Source organism: Sphaeramia orbicularis, chromosome 15, assembly GCF_902148855.1.
Source record: "Sphaeramia orbicularis chromosome 15, fSphaOr1.1, whole genome shotgun sequence".
Taxonomy (NCBI): domain Eukaryota; kingdom Metazoa; phylum Chordata; class Actinopteri; order Kurtiformes; family Apogonidae; genus Sphaeramia; species Sphaeramia orbicularis.
The window spans coordinates 1,944,895-1,962,757 of record NC_043971.1 but is presented as its reverse complement, the minus strand read 5'-3'; the positions used below and the strand labels follow the sequence as shown (position 1 = coordinate 1,962,757).

The window sequence follows — 17,863 nt, the reverse complement described above, 5'->3', positions numbered from 1 at the left end:
TAAAACATACAGTGGATCAACGAATACGCGAAACATTTAATAACAAACAGAATATTAAAATTACACTTCAGATATTTCAAATGTTCATATGTGTTCAGATTTTTTGCGTTTTTGTGAAATGTCAGTTTGTTTTAGTGTAGATACAGTAAAATGACATGAAAATGTTTACATTTATAAAGGAAAAAATGTGGATTTGTGAGTAATTATCGGTTATTCTGATAGTATTTGACTGATCCGACCCACCGGAGATTAAATTGGTCTGTTTGTGGAACCTGAACTAAAAGGATTCATATCTTCAGTGTAAAAACTGCTGCCATCAGGCAGGCAGTACAGAGTGCAAAAAACAAAAACAAACAGACTCAGGAACAGTTTTTATGCTAATGCTATTTGTGCACTGAACTCAGTACACAAATAATTTTAGTCTTATTTTAAATCTGACAGTTTTTTATAATGCTCTTATACTTGTTGGTTCAGTTGGTGTATGTTGTTTTTATATTATTTATTTATGTTTTAAATGCACTTTAAAGGTTTGCACTTTCAGTTTCGTTGTCTGTACAATGACACTAAAGACTATTCTATCTATTCTATTCTAATTTTTGCATTTGACAAATTCATCCCCAGGGCCGGACTGGACCCTTTGGCGGGCTGGATGTGGCCCCCGGACCGCATGTTTCACACCTGTGGTGATCTAACTAATGTGATCTTCCTTCCTGCCGAACTTCTGCCAGTCAGTATTCTCAAAATATCATGGACCACATCTTCTTTATTCTTATTTAACTCTTTCAGTGCCACGGGCCGATCAGATCGGCTTTGGAGAACACGCCACATTTGTGTACAAACAAACCATCCACCCCCATTTCTTTCTCACATTTCGATGACGTTCTTTCTGTGTCCCCCTTTTGAGACCAAGCAGACGGGAATTTGAGGTCACGCGACCGAATAATATTTTTATATCTTTTTAATGTTTCTTATTCTCTGGTGTTTCATCAGAGGGAGCCCTCCATGCCGGGGGGCGGCTGTGGACTCCGGGGGCTGTGGCGCCTTCTCTCACTGGGGTCCGCTCCTTTCTGGTGGGTGGGGGTCCCAGTTGGCCCTCTCCCACTAGTTGGGATGCGGGGCTGTGTTGCTGGTGCCTGGTCGCCGGGGTCGGCGGCTGCCTCCTGGTGCGGATGGCTCCCTGAGACAGCGCCTCCTAAACTGATGTTTTACTTTTACTTGTACATTTTTGTTCTGGTCTACCCGTGCTCAGTCAGTCTTCTTAAGTATGTGTGAGCTTGTGGGTTTGCATGTATATGTGTGTGTGTGTGTCTGTGTGTGTGTATGTGTGTGTGTGTGTGCGGGTGAGTGGGTGGGTGTGGGTGGGGGGCGGTACTGATTTTTAAACTGATATGTAAAGCACTTTGTGCTACAGTTTTTAATGTATGAAAAGTGCTATATAAATAAAGATTATTATTATTATTATTATTATTATAAATTATGCAAATTACGGTCAATAATGAATCGGCTGCGTCTGGTGCGTTTTGAATCTAATCAGCAATCGGTCGGATGTTACCGAGCGGTTTCCTGCAGGATTCTTCAAATATTATAAAAACGACGCGGAATACTGAAAAACGGCCAAAATCTGTGGCACTTTTAAGGCTTATTAGCCCCTTAACTGTCTGGGACTTAAAGAGTTAAAAACAAATGAAAAGGACTTTAATTTATGAAAAACTGTTGTGTTTTATACCATTTGATTTTTTATTTTAATTATATCAAATTTTCATTCTTTTTTTCTTTTTTGTGTGTTTAGTTTATTGGTTTGCAGAGGTGTTTATTTATATCAGCCTTTTTGGCTTCTAACCTCTCCTGCACAACGGTGTTACTTGCATAATTCTTTTTTTTTTCTTATTGTTTGTGATGTGCAAATAAATAAATAGATTCCATTATGTACTGTAACATTTTTAAGAACAAGACAGTCTGTGTGAGAAATGAGCACTGCCACATTCCAAACAGCCCACTGCCTCCAGCCTCCTCTGAACCAGATCCAGCGGTGGTGGGCCGTCACATGTCTGATCTGAGGCAGGGCAGACGGACCTGGGACACTCAGACGGACAGCCCACTCCAGGGCTGTCAAACATGTGGCCCGGGGGCCAAATGAGTCCCACCAAAGGTTCCAATCCGACCCCTGGGATGAATTTACAAAGTGCAAAAATTCCAAAGTCTTGAATTGAATTAAGCGAAAAAAACAAAGTAGCTTGAATTAAGGAAAAAAGCTTGAATTAAGAAAAAAAAAAAATCTTCAATTAAGTAAAAAAAAAAATCTTGAATTAAGCCAAAAGAAAATCTCAGATTTAGCAAAAAATGTTGAATTAACTTCAATTTTTTTTCATTGTTTTAGTGCAAAAAATGATATTAAATTATGAAAATCTTTCCATTTCCAAACTCTCCTGTACCAATAAAATGTGACTAACCTGAACAAATGTGTCCAACCTGAAATGTCTGTATTAAATTCAGTCCAGTTTGAACTCTTTTCTTCCTGTTCCTCAGTGTTTAGTGTCTTTGGAGATCTGATCCAGAATGCACATGGACTAATGAGAAGTGGAGGAAGAAGACTGAGAAAATTACACTGATTTTTCTGAAGAAATTTCAGTTTTTTCAGGTTATTCACCTTTTTTGTTTGGATAGTTTATAAAAGTAAGTATTTTCATCACTTAATGGGGTTTTTTTTTGCACCAAAAACAAAGACATAAATTTGCAGTTGTCATTATTTATAGGTTATTCTGTACAAAAGTAATCCGATACAAATGCACTGGTACCACTTGTGTCCGTGTGACATTCCCAGTTCAGTGCAGCAGGTACGAGGAGGAGGAATAATGTGTGTGAGTGTGAAGAGTGTGGAGATGGAACCAAAGAAATGAGGCTGATCACAGTAAGGCTGACTGACAGTAGCGTTCAGACACAGACAGATACAGACGCAGCCTTCTGTCTGTAATCTGAGTACATTCCATCTGTTTTCCAGCTGATGGAGGATGAGTACCCAGACACAGAATACCAGCGGGAGTACGGAGCGGTGCGGACCGCCGCCAGCGGAAGTGCAAACCAAACTGATCATTCATTTGTCTGTTCTCTTCCTGCTGAAGCTAAACTTTTAAACCTTACAGAGAAAACACTAACATTAGTATCACAGTAGTGTTCCTCTGTCGTCTACAGGTTTGTTATTACTGACTTTCTTCTTCTTCTCATTAAACTTTCCTCTTCTTCGTGGTATTTGTCCAGTATGGTTAATTCAGAGCGGCGCCCCCTGGTGGATTAATGGACAAACGCTCATTCCAACACATTAAATGTCAGCAGCAGCACTTTGTTCCAGTCAGACTAATGACAACGACAATAAAGCACATTTACAAAAGGAACTAACAACTGGAATGGGATTATTAAGGACTAGGATCAGTACTCGGTATCGGCAAGTACTCAGATGGAAGTACTCATACTTGGTCTGGAAAAAAGTGGTATCGGTGCATCCCGAGAAAAAATGCTAAATAAAGAAGATAATATGATGATAAATGGTGATAAATCACTTAAGAAATGTTAAATATGGAGAAAAATCCCTTTGGGAACTGACACGACAGTAACACTGGGTCTGTGTGGGTCAAACTGTGTGTCCAGAAACATGGACGTCACACATGAAAGAGTTCAAACCTTCCTGTTGAAGCACTGAGCTGGTGTTTATGTCAAAGCTCATGTTCTCCTGAATGCTGCCACTCCTCCTCCTGAATGATCCCCCCCCTCCTCCTCCTCCTCCTCCTCCTCCTCCTCCTCCCTCTCCTCCTCCTCCTCCTCCTCCTCCTCCCTCTCCTCCTCCTCCTCCTCCTCCTCCTCCTCCTCCCTCTCCTCCTCCTCCTCCTCCTCCTCCTCCATTAGTCAGTTCTGTTCTTTCCTGACATTCAGCAGCTGCAGTGCATGACTTGAACTAAATTGGCCAAACCATGCGTCCTAATTTAGAGGAAGTTTAACGATAAAGAAGAGGAAAGTTGGACTGGGTTTGTTTCCACAGAAGCCTGTCATTCATTGGCCCGTGGGCCAGTCGGCTCCGCCCACTCACCGGGTGTCTGGCCGTTGCTGTAGGTCAGAGGCAGAGTGTGCGTGGAGTGGACCTGGCTCTGACTGAAGCCGCCGGCGTTCTGCTGCTGTCCGCCGTGAACCGGCATCTGGCAGAACTTGCCGGTGAAGTTGGGCGGGCACTGACACTTGTCTCTGGCGCTGCACTTCCCTCCGTTTATACACGGCAGGTGACACACCACTGAGGACAGAAGAAGAAGAAGAAGAACACAGGATGAGAGGCCCACACACACACACACACACACACACACACACACCACAACCAACCACACACCTTCAAGTCCGTCTGGACGCATGTGTGACTGTTCAACACATTTGACAGTAATTGGAATGGAACCAGATGAACATTTCATATCATGGTTATTGTGACCAAAATTATCACAGTTATCATTATTACCACAATATTGTTGAAATTGTGCTCAAAATGTTCAAAAAGTATTGATACACACACTGAAAGAATTTAACCAAGTTGTATTTTGGAAAAAAAAAAAAAAACAACTAAAAAAACAAATAAAATAATAGACCCAATGTCCCTTCTGTGTCAGAAACATTCCAATATTAACCCTTAGTGGTCTGAGTCTATTTTGTCTGTTTTTCAGTCCTTTTGATTTGGCCTTTATATACTATATAAACAAATGTTTACTATACCCATGTTTGGATCTGTTTGTTCAGCACAACTTCATTTATATCATCTGTCTATTATTTTTTCACTTTAAGCTACTATAAAAATATAAAAGGACAGAAAACACACACAAAAGAAAAAAATCCGATTTGAAAAATGTATATAATTTATTGCATAAATAACACACAGATGCTTAATGAACCTTTTCACAGACTTTAAAAGTGAATATTGGTTCCAAATATTAGGTATAGAAAATTAAAATTGTAATAAATTCAAACTATACTCAAATATTTGACATAAAAGCAGATCTTTACATAGGGTTTTTCCTCTAAAAGTGCGGTAATCAAACACGGTTATCATGAGAATTAGAATTTAAACGGTAATACTAACCGTCTGCGATTTTACTGCAGTTAATCATTATACTGGTAATCGTTACATCCCTAGACAGTAATTAGGCCCATGGATGTCAGCGTCAGATCGGAGCAGCTCCAGCTCTGCTAAACATCGTTGGGAAAAAGTGAAACACAGGTTGTTTTGGATCTGAGTGGATTTGTGTGGTGCACCCGTTTACATCCACACCAATACTCCCATCATTATCTGATTTCTGGAGTTATTAGATTAAGGAATTTAACGATTACCGATATAACGATAAACCGCGGTAAAATTCCTGATGGTTTGTATTACATTTAAATTCTAATTATCATGATAACTGTGTTTGATTACCGCACTTTCAACTCAAACTTTATCTGGAAAATGGTCAAACAGTGTCCACAAGGTTCCATCTTTAATGCACATCTGTATATTTGATATTTACATGTTAATATTTGAATGTTTCTGCAACAGAAAGTAGATTGTGCCAATTATTTTATTTGTTGTTTTTTTGGTTTTTTTTGTTTCTCTTTTTTTCAAAACACAACTTGGTTAAATTATTTCAGTGTGTGTATTAGTACTTTTTGAACATTTTGAGCACAATTTCAACAATACCGTGATAATAATGATAACTGATAATTTTGGTCACAATGACCATGATATGAAATTTTCATATAATTACATCCCTAATCAGATTATTATTGATCATGTAAACAGGATAATCTGACCATCTTTATCCGAGAACAGCAGTAATCTGATTATAAGAAATCAGATTAACACACCTGGATTTGTCCCCAGTACTCCCATGTCTTCACACATGTATACAGGTTAAACCGATTTATTTTGGGTTTTTTTCCATCTGTGTAAAAATAAATCTATATAAACTGAAGTTATGCAGCGACACCGTGAACCGAAGGAAAAAGATATACAAACAATGAAATGAAATGAAAGATAGCAGCAACATGTGACCTATTTTGTAGTCTTATTAGCTCCTCCCACATTAGGACAGCTAATGCTGACATCGTAGGCGTTGCCATGGTAACAAGACAAGACCAGATGTTTTGAAAATGACAGGAAGTGCACGTCTTACATCATAACGTACGAACGTACTCTGAAAAAAATCAAATAATGGACTGAAACACGTAAACCAGGGTTTTAAGATTATCGCATTTCTGAAGTGACTGTAAATGTGTCACATCTGATTACGACAATTATGAGATTAGTCCCAGTTATCGGATTTATACAGTCATGGAAACGGGCTCAATGTTGAAATCATCACACTGAACTCTGCAATAACAAACCACATGTAATAATTACCTCCGCCAAGGAGGTTCTGTTTTTGTCAGTGTTGGTTTGTCTGTCTGTCTGTGTGTGTGTGTGTGTGTGTGTGTGTGTCTGTGTGTGTGTGTGTGTGTGTGTGTGTGTGTGTGTGTGTGTGTGTGTGTGCAAGATAACTCAAAAAGTTATGGACGGATTTGGATGAAAATTTCAGGAAATGTTGATACTGACACAAGGAACAAATGATTAAGTTTTGGTGGTGATGGGGGGGGGCACTGATCTGCCTTGGTGGAGGTCTGCGTTCTCCGAGTGCTTTTCTAGTTAATAATGTGCGATAATGAAAAATCAACAATAATTAATAATCACAATCAACATTGTGTAATAATGGAAAACACCAATGTGTAATAACCATTATCAATAATGTGCAATAACCACTGTTCTTCCCTCTCTGTCACTAGGTATGAATGTGTGACTGGACTGAATGGGGGGGGGGCAGGTTCAAAGATCAGTGATAACAATATATTTAAAAAGCACTGATCTGCCTTGGCGGAGGTCTGCGCTCTCTGGTGCTTTTCTAGTTGTTCAGGTTTTTTGCGTTTTTGTGAAATGTCTGTTTTAGTGTAGATACAGTAAAATGACATGAAAAGGTTTACATTTATAAAGGACAAAATGTGGATTTGTGAGTCATTATGGGTTATTCTGATAGTATTTGACTGATCCAACCCACTGGTCTGTTTGTGGAACCTGAACTAAAATGATTCATATCTTTAGTGTAATTTTTGCATTTCACAAATTCATCCCCAGGGCCGGACTGAACCCTTTGGAGGGCCGGATTTGGGCCCCAGGATGGATGTTTGACACCTGTGATTTACATGATCAGTGACTTAAATATAGGAAAATACATGATTTACACTGAAAAAATAAACAAAATACAGAGGATAATATTATAATAAATGGTAATAAATCATTTAAGAAAGGTTAAATATAAAGATAATATTTTGGCAGAGCCACAAAAGTAACACTGGGTTTTTACAGGTTCGTGTTCAGTTAATGACAGATTGGACTGAAAAAGACAGTTTATTCAGTTTTCTCTGTTTTTTTATATAATAACCTTCAACTTTAATCTGAGCTTTTATGAACATCTACATGATCAGTGAATTAAAAATAGGAAAATACATGATTTACACTGAAAAAAAGAAAAATACGAAGGATAATATTATAAGAAATGGTAATAAATCACTTAAGAAAGGTTAAATATAAAGACAACAACATTAAAGTAACACTGGGTTTTTATGGGTTTGTGTTCAGTTCATTTGAAGCGCTTCATAAAGTCGTTTCATCCACAGCGGTGCGTCCTTTTCTATAAGCTCATCCCATGTTTTCAGTGGTACAGAAGCAGCTATCTGTAAAACATGACATTTGAATGAGCTGACCCAAAAACAGGCCTGTTCTCAGCTCCATGACCGTGCATTCCACTTCCATTCCACTGCTGTGCTCTTCTCTAAACGCTGTAATGAGTTCCAAAGAAATGTAAAACACGTTTCCAGACACAGACAAAACACACACATGGTTGGAAGCTGCAGTGGACGTACACATCCCCCGGCCCTCGCTGATTCATGTCTTCTCTCCTCTAATCTCTCCATTCCAAAGACACTTCAGTTTCACAGCGTCTGCGAAGAATTAACCCAAACCTGGGAAAGGGAAAGTGATCCTGCTCATGAGTCACAGGTGAAAACTGCAGCAGCCGGTCCTCACCTCATTCTCCTGCAGTTATCTCCTGTGTGTGTGTGTGTGTGTGTGTGTGTGTGTGGGGGGGGGGGGTGTCACTGCATCATTTTCCTTATGAGATAACTGTCCACACCAGCAGCCCCCCCCCCAACTGTACTTCCTACCAATCATCCATTACACTGACACAAACACATACATACAACCAAGGTTATTATCGTTAGCGAAAACGAACAAAATGACCAAAAATAAAATTGAAAAAAAAAACATTTTTGTTAACTGAAATAAATAAAAACTATAATTAAAAGAAAAAAAACGATATCACCGCCACAATATTACTAGCAAATTAGGCAACTGGTATTATTATGATATATTTCTGTATTATTACAACAGTTCTTATTCTCCCCCTCACGCCCCCTCGTCCCCTTTTTCCTACCGCCCCTAACCAAGAGATACTGTTTAGTTGCTCTTAACATTTCTGATCTTTTTCATTGTAATATGATGTTGTCGTTGTTGTTTGTCAATACTCTGTCATTGTTGCTGTTGTTGTTTTTGGTTTGTTTGTTTATTTGTTTGATTTTCCCTTTGTTTATGTGTTGTTATTTTTCTGTCCACATTGTCTTAATTATCACTAATAAAAAAAAAAGAAGAAAACAGAAAAAAACTAACTGAAACTGTATCGTGTGTTTACAAAACTAATTAAAACGGATAAAAATTATGGATAAAATTCCCTTGGTTTTCGTCTTTGTCAGTGTTAATATAGAATAGAACATGTGAACATTTTATCTCAGATCAGTGGAAATAACAGAGGTACAGAAGTCTGGAGGCCAACAGTGAAAGGATGGAAAGTTTCAGTAACATTTTCATGTAAGTGACGTTGTGTATGGATCTCACCCCCACCTACATTAACCCCTAAAAACTGCAACAGCAGGGCTGTCAAACCCATTTTCTTCTGTGGACCACATTCAGCCCAATTTAATCTGAAGTAGGCTGGAACAGTAAAATAATAATATGATAGCCAATAAATAATGACAACTCCAAATTGTTTTAGTGCAAAAAATAACATTCAATTCTGCCAATATTTACATTTACAAACTATCCAAACAAAAAGGATGTGAATAACCTGAAAAAAATGAAATTTGTTAAGAAATATAAATACAATATGCATCACAGATCCGATTTTACAAAGATAGAAAATATTCAGTAACAGGCAGAATATGGTTCAAATTGCACCTAATTTACTTCAGACATTTTAGGTTATTCACATTTTATTGTTAAATTATAGTTTGTTCATGTAAACATTTTCATACAGGGTGGGGAAGCCAAATGTACACTGAACATTTAGTTGTTTTTTCTCAGCAGACACTACGTCAGTTGTTTTGAACCCAAACATATACTGACGTCATAATCATACCTAACACTATTATCCATACCTTTTCACAAACTTTTGCCCATATGAGTAATCAGGAAAGCAAACGTCAAAGAGTGTGTGATTTGCTGAATGCACTCGTCACACCAAAGGAGATTTCAAAATAGTTGGAGTGTCCATAAAGACTGTTTATAATGGAAAGAAGAGAATGACTATGAGCAAAACTATTACCAGAAAGTCTGGAAGATACTATTAAAGAAGAATGGGAGAAGTTGTCACCCCAATATTTGAGGAACACTTGCACAAGTTTCAGGAAGCGTGTGAAGGCAGTTATTGAGAAAGAAGGAGGACACATAGAATAAAAACATTTTCTATTATGGACATTTTCTTGTGGCAAATAAATTCTCATGACTTTCAATAAACTAATTGGTCATACACTGTCTTTCAATCCCTGCCTCAAAATATTGTACATTTTGCTTCCCCACCCTGTAATTTAATGTTTTTTGCACTAAATCAAAGAGGAAAAATGGTGTTGTCATTATTTATATATTATTATGATGTTACTTTTGAGTTTGATGTCCTAACTTGCACTTTGTAAATTCATCCTGCGGGCCGGATTGGAACCTTGGGCGGGCCGGTTTTGGCCCCCGGGCCCCATGTTTGACACCTGTGTGCTATACGGAATGTATCCATGTGTTTGTGTCTGTGCTCAGTCAGAGCCACCCTAACCCCACCCCCAAATAAAGGGTCCAGGGTAACCTCAATTATTTCTTTGAATAGGATGGAAGATAAAATATATGAAAAAAATGAAACTAAAACTAAGCATTCAGAAAAAAATGACAACTAATAAAAACTAGTAAACCTGCTTTAAAAACGAATTAAAACTAACTGAATTAGAGAAAAAAAAGTCAAAACTAAATAAAACTAAACCATAATTAAAAATCCCAAACTATTAGAACCTTGCTTACACCCCCCCCAGCCCTTCAGTTTTGTACTCCTGTGTTTTTGTGTCAGTTAACGTCATGTCCTGGTTTTACTCTGCAGCATGTCGTCATAAAAGCCGTCGGTATCATTTGCTACGGTCCAACTGTGTTTTTGACCTCTGACCCCTTCCCTGGACCACCCCATCCTTCAGATGTTCATGTGTCTTCATTGGTTCTGTTATCAGCATCGCTCCACTGCAGTTTAAACTCATGGGGGGGGGGGGGTGTTACCCATTTCCTGCTTTCATTGACCTGTAAGTCTAACCCATAAAAGCCCAGTGATACTTTTGTGGCAGTTCCAAAATATTTTCATCTTTATATTTAACCTTTCTTTAGTGATTTGTCATCATTTATTATAATATTATCCTCGATATTTTGCTTTTTGTAGCTTTTATTCCCACCCGCAGTCTCAGGTCATCTTCATCTGTCCAGCTCACCCTCCCACCTGCCCGCTGGACCACCATGGGGTCCAGAGCGTTCAGCCGCTCAGCCCCCCCGCCTCTCGAAGGCCCTCACTGAACACATAAAAAACTCTGACTCTATTACCACCTTCAAATCGCAGCTTAAGACTTATTTATTCAGACAGGCCGACTCAATTCCATAATTTCATTTTTATCTACTGCCATTTTATGTACCTATGTGTTTTATATATGTATATGTGTAGTTTTAATTGTGTTTTATTTATTTTTAACAACATTGTACGGTGACCTTGAGTGTCCTGAAAGGCGCCTATAAATAAAATGTATTATTATTATTGTTATTATTATTATTTTATAACTTACTGGCTGGTTATTACGTTATTAGCCTGGTAAAAAAAAAAAAAAAAAATTCTTTGCAAATGTAATAACTGAGCCAATAACGTAATCAGTTATAATGTTATTGGCCAAAAGCTATTACGTTATTGGTTTAGGACTTTTATTACATTATTGGCCAGATATTACATTATTAGCCTATTACATTTTAAAAATACCAAATTTATTACATTATCGGCCATTATTACGTTATCAGTTGTTATTACATTACTGGCTTCTACACCTGTCTAATAAAACCAATTCTGATTCGACGTCCTGGACAGTAACGCCACTGGATTTAACACCACTGCTTCAAACTACATCACAACTCTAATGCTGCCTTCACATGCTATGGGAATTATGGCAAATACTAGTTCATCCAGAAAACTGCACATGAACGCCCCCTCATGTCCTATTGCCACTAAAGAACTGGGAAAAATTTGATCAACGAGATGAAACTAACCTTTGACCTTTTCAACACAGCGGGGAGAAACGAGGGATTCATGATAAACAGTGCTTTTTTTTAATGTTCTGCTGCTGTTAGGGAATGACTTTGCACATTTATAGCATATACAACTTGCAAAAAAAGCTACAAAAAACAGAATACTGTATCAGATGAATTATCACCTCCAAAACTGTTTGATCCAAACAACAGATCAAGATAAACTGTGTTTCAGCCATTTTTCATTTCACTACGACAACAAAACCACTTGAACACAATGCAGTCGGAATTTTGAATTCACTAGTGCACAGGTGTCAAACATGCGGCCCGAGGACCAAAACTGGCCCACCAAAGGGTCCAGTCCGGCCCCTGGGATGAATGTATGAAATGCAAAAATTACACTAAAATATGAGCAATCCTTTTAGTTCAGGTTCCACATTCAGACCAATTCCATCTCCAGTGGGTCAGACCAGTCAAATACTATCATAATAACACAGAAATAATAACAATTCCAAATGTTTCTGTTTGTAAATGTTATGTTCGAGTACAGTTTGTAGATGTAAACATCTTCATTACGGAATTTGACTTTTTGTTTTTTACTCAAAAACAGAGAAAATACTTTGGAGTTGACATTATTTCTAAGTTTTTATCCTGTCATTTACATTATTTTACTGGTCCAGCCCACTTTAGATCGTAATAGGCTGAATGTGGAACTGAACTAAAATGAGTTTGACACCCCTGCACTAGAGGAAAGGCTCATCTTGCCGGCAGCACCTGAAGGCATCATAAGTCCTGGAGGTTATGTAAGACTGTGAAGTGTGTCATCTTTAAATAGAAGGAATCACTGCTCAAGATGAAGTTTATATTTGAATAGAACTCCTAAGGTTTCCCATCTGGCACCTCAGTGTTTCGATGGGTCGGCTTTGCCATTTGCCACTCAACACAAACTTATAACAGTCACCAGCAGAACAAAAAAAATAATGAAAGCAAAGTGAAAAACCATCCAGATGTTTCTCTGCAGCCGACAGACATATTTTCAGCAGTCGACGCATATAAAATCAAAGGCATGTCAATCAGTTTGCCAGAATACTTTCCCCTAAATAAAGCGCTCCACCTGTCTTTCTCCTTTAAGCTGACCAGCCCGCCTTTCTACACTCAGCTCATCTCCCATACCTCCTAAAAAAACACACAAAAAACCCACCCAAAAAAAAAATTCAATTTGTTCTAATCCGACTGTAAATGATTGGATATCGTCTGGACTGCAGCTGACACAAATGAGCTGGCAGCTCCGAGCATCTTTAATAAGGGAAGCACGAGCCCAGGGCCAGAAAGTTCTCAGCACTTGGCCGGCCGCTGTGTTCACCTGGGAGAAAATGTGCCAGAGGAGCTGGAAAAACACCACTTCAGTTCACTGTCCCAGGGGCTGCAGGGTCCACACAGCGCAGGCCCAGGCATTCACACTTACAAAGAAAAAAAAAAAAAACAACCCTCCCCATGAATCCAAAGTCATTCCCAAATACTTTCTACAATCAAAAACCCCTCATTGAGCGATAAAGACGTTTTCATTCCACCTTTGACACGACCGCACGAAGCCTAGAACATTATTGAGTATTTGACCAATAGACTCATCTGTTTTCATATAGCAGAGTATCATGATGTCACATGGTCAGTAAACACACTTAGAAATAGGACTGTTAGAAAATATCGATTCTGTAATATATCATGATATTTCATTTCACAATACTGTATCAATATTAAAAAGTACTGTATTGATATTTTTAGGTATTTATTCAAATGCAGATATTGTGGAGGTTCAGTTTACTTTTTTTGCTTTTCTTTTTTGTTATATTTTATTTATTATTATTTAACACACTTTTATTAAATAATGTTAGCTCCTTTGTTGGGATTGAACTCAAATCCTGTTCTGATGTTAGTTGTGAACTAATAGAATCTGAACATTTGAACAGGATCTGAAACTGGAATGTCTGTAAAACAGAATTTCAGTTTGAACACAGTTTGAACATTTTGTGATAGAACATTAGATCCTGTTGGGATCAAATAAAAATGTGTTTAGTATTTGTGCAGATTTCTGGTGTAATTCAATTCTTCAAGGAAATAATAATTTTTTAAAAAAGAAACAAACAAAAAATTGCCTTTTTAACAGCATCAGGATATATCACAATATGTCATATCATGACACTAGTATTGTGATCTGTATCGTATTGCAGATTCTTGCCGATACACAGCCCTAACTGTGACTGCATCCTGCAACATTTAACAGGAGTGTGATTTGTTGAATGAAATGTAAACTGGCCAAACAAAACCTGATGATTTTTCCCCGTATGGGAATAATAGTGGATGTGCCAAACCTATCTGCACCGTTTTCCTTAAATACATTCTGCAGCGGCGCTGCTGCTGACTCCTCAGCACTGCTGCTGCAAGAAACAACAAAAATTTGAAGTAACATGATGTGCAAAAAGCCCTGCGATGAACTGGCGACTTGTCCAGGGTGTACCCCGCCTTCGCCCCTATGTAGCTGGGATAGGCTCCAAGCGACCCCCGTGACCCTAGTGAGGATAAAGCAGGTTCAGAAAATGAATGAATGAATGAATGATGTGCAAAATTTTATTGCAAATCGTTAGCCCCTAGTTAACCAACTTGGCTAATGCTTTGGCGTCATAACCAACCAACTTCCCCCCTCCCCCCTCTGCCTACGCTACTGAAGCCAATGATCTGGAATCCATACAGAATGGAACAGAAACACTGTAGAACCATGCACATACTGTAGTGGCGTTTTCAGACCGACAGAGAACCGTGCCAGTGCCGGTTCCTGCACCTAAACTCGAAACAACCGCCATGTTCACACTGAAAGTCAGAGCGTTCAGGAACTGAATATTTGACCAAGAAACCGAGTTGTAACATTCTGTGTTGCATTAAATAAAAACCATCTTTTGAGAGTTCTGTGTCCTCTTTTTTGCCGCTCATACATCCTGTTGCAGACTTGCGGTTTTTCTTCTACAACCTATCCCATCATGCGTCAGTTCTACTACATCTACGGTAAGTGTCGAGGGACAAAACAGTAGCAATGAACGCAGATCGTTCATGGTCAAGCACTTTGGTTCCCAGTGGAACTGGTGCTGGAAGCGGCTCTGACACTGGGCTGGCCAGTCCTAAAACAGCACCATGCTCCACTGGGTCAGTCCACTTCTGCAAGTGCTGATACCGTTCAAGAACATCTGTGTAAAACTGAGGACCATCTTTTGGAACAACTGGAACACACAACAATTCCCCCTGGGGTTAATAATGTATTCTGGTTCTAGTTCAGCCTCAGTAGGATGTGCTTTCAGAAATAAATATACTGTAATACAAGACACTAAAAACATCCACAATGCATGGCAGACTTTTATACTTCCTCCAATCAGGTTTAAATACAGAAGCAGCTGATAAATCATCAGCAGTCTTGTCTGGTGGACTCTGTATCTGCGTTATTGGCTTCCATGTCACAGTGGCTGTGGGCACATCTGAACATGTCCACCTCTTCCTTCCATTGTGCTCAGAGTCGACACTCCTCCTTCCAAACCTCTGTCATCAGGTCAGTGTGATCAACAAGACACATGTGATTGATTCTGACTGTGACCTTTGAACTCAGCCTGAAATAATGCAAATAAACTGTCAAAAATAAACTGGCCCAGGTCTATGAGAGAGATGAGAAAGAAGAGGAGGAGGAGGAGGAAGAGGAGGCGGAAAGAAGAGGAAGAAGAGGAGGAGGAGGAGGAGGAAGAAGAGGAGGAAGAAGAGGAAGAAGAGGAGGAGGAGGAGGAAGACGAGGAAGAAGAGGAGGAGGAGGAAGAGGAGGAGGAAGACGAGGAAGAAGAGGAGGAGGAGGAAGAGGAAGAGGAAGAGGAGGAGGAAGAAGAGGAAGAAGAGGAGGAGGAGGAAGAGGAGAAGGAAGAGGAGGAGGATGACGAAGAGGAGGAGGAAGAAGAGGAGGAGGAGGAGGAGAAGAGGAGGATGATGAAGAAGAGGAGGAAGAAGAGGAGGAGGAGGAGGATGACGACAAAGAAGAGGAGGAGGAAGAGGAGAAGGAAAAGGAGGAGGAGGAAGAAGAGGAGGATGATGAAGAAGAGGAGAAGGAAGAGGAGGAGGAGAAAGAAGAGGAAGAAGAGGAGGAGGAAGAGGAGGAGAAGGAAGAAGAGGAGGAGGACGATGAAGAAGAGGAGGAGGAAGAAGAGGAGGAGGAAGAGGAGGAGAAGGAAGAAGAGGAGGAGGATGATGAAGAAGAGGAGGAGGAAGAAGAGGAGGAGGAAGATGAGGAGGAGGAAAAGGTAATTGTACCTTTTTTACACTAAAACAGAAGTGTGCAGTTTTCTGTCTTTACAGTTTATTCTGACAGTATTTTCCAGCTCTGACCCACTTCAGACTGAACTGACCTAAAATGACTTTAACATCATTGATCGTTAATAACTTCAGTGTAATTTTTACATTTCATAAATCCATCCCAGGGTCTGCATTGGACCCTTAGGTGGGCCGCTTTTGGCCCTGGGGCCGCATGTTTGACAGCTGTGCATTAGAAGCTCCATTCGGAGCCCTGCTGACCGCTCAGCCTGTCTGTACTGGAGGACACACATGTGAAGACACACCGGCTTTGTCCTCAGTCTGTTCTGGAGCTGAATGGCAGCTGGACTCATTTCTTACTAATACCGCTCCAAACTGATGATTTCCTGCTGCACCTCTGAAAAGTAAACAGCACCTTTTACAGCGCTCTGAGATCCTGTCTGGAAAACCATCCATCATGCACCACACCTGCTTCAGCATTAGTTCAACAGCCCAAAAAAACACCTCTGACAAACTGTAGCTGTATGAGCTCAGTGTTCAGGACCATCTCAGCAGAAACAGAATCCACTCACAAACATGTTTTCATTAGTGTTTCATCACATGAAAATAAGAGTTGTGGTGTTCTTGTTTCCTTAACCCTCGAAGACTCAAACAGCTACTGGCACCCTGCTCTGTCCATGTTCACTAGGTTTGTGGTTTTGTGTGTGAGATAAAATAAAAAGGAGGGCTCAGGCCAGACTGAGCTCATGAAATGGTGTTGTATGTGACGTCAGTTCTGATGGCATTTGCTATACCTGTGCATTTTCCACCTTTCACATGTTATTCAACACCATTTGATTGTGTGTCAATTTATGCCAAGATCTGCAGTTCATTTAACCCAAACCCTCAGTGCCTGGTATTTGACGCGTCGATTCAGGTTGGACAGGGGGCTGATAACAGCGTGAACATACACACAGAACACTTATAATGTGTACAGATAACATGCTAATTAAAAGTGGTGTGTATATTTATGAGAGTCCTGATATCACTAGGGATGGGAATCGTTAAGAATTTAATGATTCTGATTCCATTATCGATTCTCTTATTGATTCTCACTGGCTGAGGGAATAAAAGAGTACAAACGGGTGTGTTTGCATTAACTGTCTTTTATATTTCCTTCTGCACAGAAAATAGAACATATACAATATGTACAAATAATAATAAAGATGACACCAGGCCTGGTTCGGGGGGGGGGTGTTAGCGGGATGCCGTGAAAGTGAAACTCCAGACTCTTTACTAATTCCTCTATTGCCACTTTTCTACTACGTGGAACCAGTTTGACTCAGCTCATCTCCCGTTGTTGTGCACCTCATTTCCTTTCCCCTACCTTCGGAAAATTGTATTTGGGTACGACGTTTGGTGCCTGCACCGGAACCAGGCCCGGTGTTCACTCTGCTGCTACATTCACAAGCGTCGCTAAGTAGAGAATCAAATCCATGACATTCCTGTAAATGAATCACATGTGGACAAATGTTTGAGCAGACTGGAGGGATTCCACCTTTAGAAGAAATGGAAGCTTTGACAGTGTTCAACTGGACCTGCTGTGGTCTGTGTGGACCTGCTGTGGTCCGTTTGGACCTGCTGTGGTCTGTTTAGACCTGGTGTGGTCTGTTTGGACCTGCTGTGGTCTGTTTGGACCTGGTGTGGTCTGTTTGGACCTGCTGTGGTCTGTTTGGACCTGCTGTGGTCTGTTTGGACCTGCTGTGGTCTGTTTAGACCTGCTGTGGTCCGTTTGGACCTGGTGTGGTCTGTTTGGACCTGCTGTGGTCCGTTTGGACCTGGTGTGGTCCGTTTGGACCTGCTGTGGTCCGTTTG

General features: G+C 39.9%; 1 protein-coding gene across 1 annotated transcript in view; it reads right to left on the bottom strand.

Moving 5' to 3' along the window:
* Positions 1 to 17,863, bottom strand: part of LOC115434546 (latent-transforming growth factor beta-binding protein 1-like) — a 152,468-nt gene that overhangs the window by 33,863 nt on the left and 100,742 nt on the right. Inside the window, exon 6 of the mRNA XM_030156580.1 lies at positions 4,079 to 4,276. Within this exon, the coding sequence (XP_030012440.1) occupies positions 4,079 to 4,276 (198 nt within the window). The remainder of the gene's footprint in view (positions 1 to 4,078; positions 4,277 to 17,863) is intronic.